This window comes from Tiliqua scincoides, chromosome 2 (assembly GCF_035046505.1).
Source record: "Tiliqua scincoides isolate rTilSci1 chromosome 2, rTilSci1.hap2, whole genome shotgun sequence".
NCBI classification, from domain to species: Eukaryota; Metazoa; Chordata; class Lepidosauria; order Squamata; family Scincidae; genus Tiliqua; species Tiliqua scincoides.
In genome coordinates this window covers 127,329,291-127,336,936 of record NC_089822.1, presented here as the reverse complement: position 1 = coordinate 127,336,936, position 7,646 = coordinate 127,329,291, and the positions used below count along the sequence as shown (strand labels likewise).

At 45.1% G+C, this 7,646-nt stretch overlaps 1 protein-coding gene across 1 annotated transcript in view; it reads right to left on the bottom strand.

The window, feature by feature from the left end:
- Positions 1–487: 487 nt before the first annotated feature.
- The window catches only part of LOC136639835 (unconventional myosin-Ia-like), a 47,761-nt gene continuing 40,602 nt past the window's right edge, over positions 488–7,646 (bottom strand). Inside the window, exons 24-29 of the mRNA XM_066614406.1 lie at positions 5,178–5,312; positions 4,825–4,931; positions 4,602–4,734; positions 2,795–2,947; positions 1,765–1,892; positions 488–931 (exon numbers count right to left, since the gene is read on the bottom strand). Coding sequence (XP_066470503.1) covers positions 811–931; positions 1,765–1,892; positions 2,795–2,947; positions 4,602–4,734; positions 4,825–4,931; positions 5,178–5,312 — 777 coding nt within the window. The 3' untranslated portion in view covers positions 488–810. The remainder of the gene's footprint in view (positions 932–1,764; positions 1,893–2,794; positions 2,948–4,601; positions 4,735–4,824; positions 4,932–5,177; positions 5,313–7,646) is intronic.

Genomic DNA, 7,646 nt, shown 5'->3' with positions numbered 1-7,646 from the left:
AGTCAAAGACACAATAAATAGTAGCTCTTCACATTATTGACTTAGTATGAGTGCTAAATCAGAAGCTTGGAAAACACATGGGAATAATGATTTAAAATGCTACCTTTTGCCTGTTTTCAACTCCGACAGTGGTGCTCATTGCATTACTAGCTGATTGCCCTTCTCTGGTTTTGGCTGCCTGGCTCAGAAGTGGGGGAGATAGCACTAGACTGGACTTCCATATGTATCAAGCACACTATACTTCTACAGCTTATCAAGATCACCATGTATGTGCCCTGGGTGCTTTATTAGCCTTTTGCAGCTTTACTTTCACAGCTCTGTTCCATTAAAATGTTTCTGGCCACACCTTCAAAAGAAGATAATCTAAGATTTTTAGCACTCCAGGAGAACTTTTGCCCAAGAACGCTGCCCAAGAGTTTTCGAACAAAGCAGATAAGGTGTTTTATTTCACTTGGCTGTTTTATTGACTCTCCCCTTTCTCCCTGTATTCTCCATCCAAACAAACTGCAAGTCTTTTTCAGGAAAAAGGTCATTTCTGAAAATCAGTCACAATACAGATATAATTTGTCATTTGTGTCTTCAGCCAGCAGAGAAACTGACATGCCTCCGTGGTTTCCACATGCATACATTTCAGAAAGCTGCCCCAGAGGTAAACATTCTGATGGAGTGAGAGCCCAAGAGGAGTTGAAATTGCCAGTAGACCAAATCTAAGTCAACTGATTCCCAAATCCAAAATCTCAGGGAGTCCCATGTAGCTGCCTCTGGACAACAAGCCTCTTCCTGGTCCCTCTGCTCTAGCCCAGCTTTGGCTCAATGAACCAACACCTCCATTCTTCGGTTACCTTTCTTCTTGCAGATGGGTGCTGTGCCCTGATTGGCTGTCTCCACCACCTTGACAGTGATACTGCTTTGCTTGAACCTCACAAGGAACCTGTAGGAGACCAGATGAATCTCAGTTTAGGAAAATAAGGCTCCACCCCTAACTAAATCCCCCAGCACTGATGCATGTGTGCCAATGGAGCAGTAAGGGAACATTTGCAACACCATAAAGGCATATATGCAGGCTCTAATTGCCCTAGTTTACCCAGAGAGGATATTGCAGCATTCTAGTTTGCTCACTGCAATTCCAGGCTCAGTTTCAAACCAATTAAACATAAAAGAGGAGTCTCAACATGTTACAACCACTGCAATCAATCTTGGTTTAATCTTATGGCGGATCTTTGCCAAGCTGGGCCTGACCTGCAGCGTCTATATTCATTACCCTGTTTCACTCAAGGAAACTTGGAGCTTGAGCTCTGCCATTTTATATAGGGGCCAGTACTGCTAGTAAAATCAAACACAGTGTAGAATTCAATAATTTGTGGAAATAGTTGGATATCTTTAATAGTTGTGATGAATGCCAACTCCCTTGGGTACAAAGGAGAAAGGCAACACATGGCATTTAAAAATGTGTCATCTGAACATAGACTATGTAAAATTCACCCGCGAGATGGGCCACACAAGAAAACTGTATATAAACAGTATATGGATGATGCCAGTTAAACCCATCAGGGAACGCGTGTTGGTGTGGGCAGTGTTGGTCTCCTTTGTACCCCTGGGGACAAAGGGTGGGTAGTATTAGTCTCACCCTCAATCCTGCAGATGACAAGGTGGTTTTCTTTGTGAAAAAAATAACAGTAGAGGGAAACAAAACACCCCTGCAAGGACTCAACTACTTGACACAGATCATTCTCTGTCCCCACCCTCCACCAGTTCTTCCCTTACTCATCAGCCACTTGAAGTTTCAGTTTCTGCCTTGTGGCCTCTAACAAGGTCTGGCTGAGCCGAGTGACCAGTTCGATCAGGTGGTTGCTGATGAGTAGGATGTCCCCTTTAGAGCCTGCCGTGGAAGTCTGCAAGAAGAAGAGAGGTTTGGAGGTTTGAGGCATTGTCTTGGTCTTTTACCTGACCAACCTTGGTCTTTTACCTGCTGCAGATCTTGGCCCTGACAGTCTGCCACCTTATCAGCAGGCCAATGACCTCAGGAACCTCTGCCTGATAAGTGCTCTTACTCTCCATAGAGTTGAAAACCATATGGTAGTCAAGTGTGCCCATATCTGCTTCCTTTGATGGTTGGTGTCTGGATATTTGGGGTTCCTTTTTTCAGTAATCCCTTGTGGAGATTGGTTCAGGTAAATCTTGTCATGGAGGAAGTCTGATGAGGGCACAGAAGTCCTGAATCTTCCTAGTTGCAAGGTGTACCCGTATGAGGGAGGAACAAGGAGTTATGACAGGAGACCCATGCTTTAAACACAGAATTGTTAAGTATGGGTCAGGATTTCCAGCAAAGTAGCAGCAGGAGGGACTAAATCCTTCCCCTGCGTCTTTCTTCAAACGTTTCTCCTCAACTGGGCTCTAGAACTAAGCCAGCTAGGAGAAAAACAGCTTGGGAAGAAACGGTGCAATGGAATGGTGTTCAGCAACTCAATTATTAAAAGATATGACTAATCAGCAACAACAGAAATTCCCTTAAATAGGTTGACAGCCCTATTGAGAATGGATCAACCAAGTTTTTGGTTTTAAAAGTGTTTCTTAAAGCCAAATCTTTAAAAAAAAAAAAGAACCAAAACATTCATTTCACTGAACATTGATTTCAGATGTTGCAGGTCTCATGATTCTGAATGTTCAATGAAATGACACCTACATCACCAAACCAATTACACAGGTAGTGTCAAATTCTCAAGGTTTATAAGAGGTGAAGGGGGTTAGAGGAGAGTTGCATAATCCCAAACAGGTTGCCTGCCCCGTGCCACACCTCTCTAAGATGCAGAACAAATAACCCATCGGAGAAGCGGCTGACAGAGACACTGTCGATGTCACTCAGGGTGATCACTGTTTTGGGCTGGGCAGCCTTGGGGTCGGCCAGGATGATGTGGCTCTTGGTGAGAAGGAAGAGTCGCGGAGAGGCCTGGTACAGAGACAAGGCAACAGGAGTTAGAATGATCCTGGAAGGTCCAGACTCACTTGAGAGAACAAATTGTCATTTTGACCACCTTACAGCATTCTTATGTCAGCTCTGCAGGTACACGCCTAAAGTCTCTCATCTAGACTCTAGACGCTTCTGGGAAGCTTTCAAGCATCAGTCATCTCCTGTCATTTTCCACAGTATTATTATTATTATTATTATTATTATTATTATTATTATTATTATTATTATTATTAACAGTATTTACATACCGCTTTTCAACTAAAAGTTCACAACAGTTTACAGAGAAAAATCAAATAACTAAATGGCTCCCTGTCCCAAAAGGGCTCACAATCTAAAAAGATGCAAATGATTCTAGCAGACAGCCACTAGAACAGACAGTGCTGGGGTGAGGTGGGCCAGTTACTCTCCCCCTGCTAAAAAAAGGAACACCCACTTGAAAAAGTGCCTCTTACCCAATTAGCAGGGGTTCAAAGGTATACTTCCACTGATCATGTAGGTTTAATTTACTTATCATGACCTAATAAGATTTTATTCAGGACTAAGGAACTGTTGTAGGTAGTCTTAAGAACTGCCTTGTTGCATCAGAACATTTATAACCATTTAGGGAGACTAGTATTCTTATCTCCACATTGCAAATGGGAAGAGGAAGCTGAGGTAGAAGGCCTTATACATGCCAGCCTCTTATTGACTACAACCAGCATCTGCCACCATTTCAGTGCTGCCTCTCTGCCCGTCTCCTACCCTCCTATAAAGGAGGAGAGGAGGGGGCAGCTCAGTCACCACTGAGGGGCTGACAGGGAGGCAGCTTCTCGCTGCCTCTCCACAGTTCTCCTGGGTGCTCCTCCTCTGGCAGGGGGGGGTGAGGCTTGGGGAGGTGCCCCTGGAAGGTCAGCGCCAGGGGTTTTTGCCCTGTTTTCCCCCCTTTAGGTACACCAGTGACCCCCAGGATGGTGTGCCTCCATCACAACCTTGTCCCCAAAGGCAGTATTATAGTGCCAGCATTACAGGAAGTGTGTGCTTAAGAAATCTGCGCTTTGGTTTTTCACAGTAAATACCATGTGGATTGAGATGACAGGGTGGAGGGGAGCTGCAGTGGTTCCAACTGGTTTTGGGCCCTTCAAGGCTCTCTTCTTCCCTTGACATAGTAGCTGTGGACTGGGACCATGGAACAGTCCTTTTGGGGTGTGTTGGACTTAGAGCTGGACAAACTGAGTTCAAATCCCTGCTAAGCGCTAGAGCACTAACAGGAGCCATTAGGGAGCTCTGCGCAGGCCGGAAAGTCGCTTACCCAAGGGCTGAACCCTTTTCTTCAGTGGGACAAGGACTAAGAACTCCCTAGCATTTTATTGTAATTTTGTATTGGTTGTAGTTTTTAAACAGTATTCTCCACATTGTAAGTGGCCTTGAGTTCACCAAAAGGGAGGAAGGCAAGGTAGACATTATTTATTTTTAAATAAATAGCCCTAAAAGCCTGGAAAGCCCTAAGCCTGGAAGCCCCAAGTTTGCATTTCCTATAATGCTCAGCTTGACCTTCACTGCTTCCCTTAGGAGTGAATACCAGAAAGAAACAAATCTCCCCACACAGCTCAGCTCTCTTTCTTAACCCCATTCTTTTATATGGGATGTTTCTCACCTTTCCATCGCCTCGGTTGACTTTACTCACGTTGTCGGCCATAACCAGCTTCCCATCAGCTGTGGACTGGAGCTTACGATATTTGGGGTTCTCCTTCAAACCCAGGTAATCGCCCCGGAAAGGCTGTGGGAGACTGAAAAACGCAAAATACAGCTTGTAATTCAGTCTCAGCAGCCTGATCCCATCAGTCAAGGCTGGCGTTGGCTTCTGCATTTGCACTCACCTCTTAGGGTACAAACTTTTCTTGCCCCGAAACAGCTCACTGGCACACAGCTTGTCCTGTAGGGCTGCTTTTCTCTGTGCTGGCAGCTGGTCTCGATATCTCTTACACTACACCAGTGAAGGAGAGGGGGAACCAAAATGAGATAACCTGAGCATTACAGTAGGCAGGAAGAGAACTGGGGAAGGGGGGAAAACTCAGATAAATTTATCTCACCAAAATTGACCTGCAAAAGTTTTCAAATTGGTATCTGACTAATTTGATTGGGCAGGTTCGTTTACAATTATACCAATTATTAAAGCTTTTAGAAAATGGAGAGGGACTCAGGGGAAAAAAAGAGCTGCATAGTTGCTAACCCTCCAATGGTGAAAGATCCTCTTCAGTTCTTGATTAGAATCCGTGAAAAACGTGTATGGCGAAGGTGGCCATGCATGGTCTGTCACTGTCATGGACGGGAGTTTGTCTTTCAGGCCCAAGAGACATTTTTGCGCCTGTAAGGAAGGAGAGAGAGAAAAAAAACTCCTCACATGTCTGAGGGTCACCTCTAGATTTGAAATAGGGTTTGGGCTTCTAAAGTTGATATAAAGTTTATTACAAAGCCTAAGGCCGCAATCCTAACCAACTTTCCATAACTGACATAAGGGCAATGCAACTTCAAGGTAAAGGAACAAACATTACCTTACATTGAGGAGGCCTCCATGACTTCCCCCCAACTGCAGGATGCATGCCCCACTGGCAGAGCTATGCCAGTGCTGGAAAGTTGGTTAGGATTGCGCCCTAAAGGAATTGAGTTGTATGGCAACACTTCTGTCCCACAGACCACTGTCTGCAAAATAGGGCAGCCATCAGAATACAAAAATTGACCATCCTAAGTCAAAAGACCTAAAATGTGGATGTGGTAGGGTGGATGTAGAAAGCCATGAATGAATAAAGGCCACTGACAGCAACTATTGCAGGGTACAGATAATTTTCTCAGGTTGAGTTCAAATGGCTTGCAGAGTATTTAGCTGCTGCTGCAGGGGAAGGGTAGCAAGTTCAACTGTGAGTGGGGAATGTTGCAATTTGGCACCTCCTTGCTTCCTGTAGTGAGGACCCAATCCTAACTAACTTTCCAGCGCTGATGCAGCCATGCCAACAGCGTGTATTCTTTATCTTGTGTTGGGAGGGGGGCAGTCACAGAGGCCTCCTCAAGTTAATGTATGTTCCCTTACCTCGGGGCTGCACTGCACTGCATTGGCACTGGAAAGCTGGACAGGATTGGGCCCTTAGTTTTTGGAAAGGAATGATATACAGGTTGAATCTCCTTATTCGCACAGGTTCCATTCCCACAACTCATGAGGAGGGCAAAAATCGCATTAAAGCAAATCCATTTAAAAAACAATGTCCCTTTGCTAGGTGAAGTAAAAACAGCCTTGTTGACCTTTGTGATGCAAGACAGAATCATTAGGCAGACAATCCATCAATCAGTCTCTCTCCAGGTGCTTAGAAAGGTTTCACTCTGAGCCAGTGACCCCTCCCTTCACTCAGAGCACAGCGCTGGGAAAGAATGCAAAGTGATTATCTTTCTTTCACGTGCTCAGAGGGAAGGAGGGGTCACTTGCCTTGGAGTAAAGCTGTTCTAAGTGCCTGAAGAGAGAATGATTGATGGACTGTCAGCCAGTTGCCTTCTCTCGCATTAACGAGGTTATTGTTAAACAACTTTTTCCATTATTATTATTATTATTATTATTAACTTTATTTATATCCTGCCTTTCTCCCTGCAGGGACCCAAGACGGCTTACAACAATGGTTAAAAACATTAATTAAAAACATAATTTAAAAACAAGATAAAAATATATTTGCAAAACACATCTTAAAAACAGCAGTCAGACAAAAGTGTAAAAGAGCACAGAGAAGACCTTAATTTAAAGGGCCCTTCTCATAGCACTGAGATAAAACTGTGGGTGAAAAATCCGTGGATAATTAGTTTATACCTGTATATATAGTTTAAATGATTCCCTGTAACTGAGAATACTTGAACAATCTTGCTTTAACATTTTTTTTCTCATCTCACCAGGGAGCTAGCTGTGGATGTGATTTGCAAACAGTGCTCCCTCACCCAGCATAGTCTTTTTAACCCCCAAGTGCCATTTGTACAATGTCATCTCTGAGGTTAAACAGCTGCTGGGCTGGGGCAATTTTCACGGGAAAATATCACAGAAGTAAAGAATTAAGGACACCCATCTATGGCTACGATCTGAACTGCAGCCCTGGAGAGCCACAACTCAGAAATACACATAAGCAGTTAACTAAGAGCCCAGTCCTAGGCTCGGTGCGCTGGCTCACTGCACTGTTGTAAATGTGCCGGAAGGCAAGTTTGCAGGCCCTACAGCCAGATGAACACTGGTGTAGCCCAGTGCTGGCCTGTGCAGGACTACCGTCATGCAGGCACCCAACCTCCATCACTTGGCAGTCACATGGACCGCCATGCAGTGGAGAGGTAAGTGGGGGAGTCGGGGAGAAGGTGTTCTGGGGTGGGGTGAGGTGGGCAGAGGGCAGGGTGGGGAGGGAGGATACTGGAAGGGGGAGGGAAGAGGAAGGGAGGGAACAGGGAGGCAGGACCGGTGGAGTTGCGCTTGCTGCCCTACATGGAGGCTCTTGATTCACCACTGTCCCTTTCTCCTGAGGAGCTGCCGGTGGCTGCCCGAAGTGTATAGGATGCGGCGGCAGCCATTTTTTGGCTGAGCGCTCCAGGCAGCTCAGGACTGGGCTGTAAATTATGATTATCACTACATATAGTTTGGTTCCTAAATGCCTTCTTTCTTCTTACTATATCCCCCTCTGAG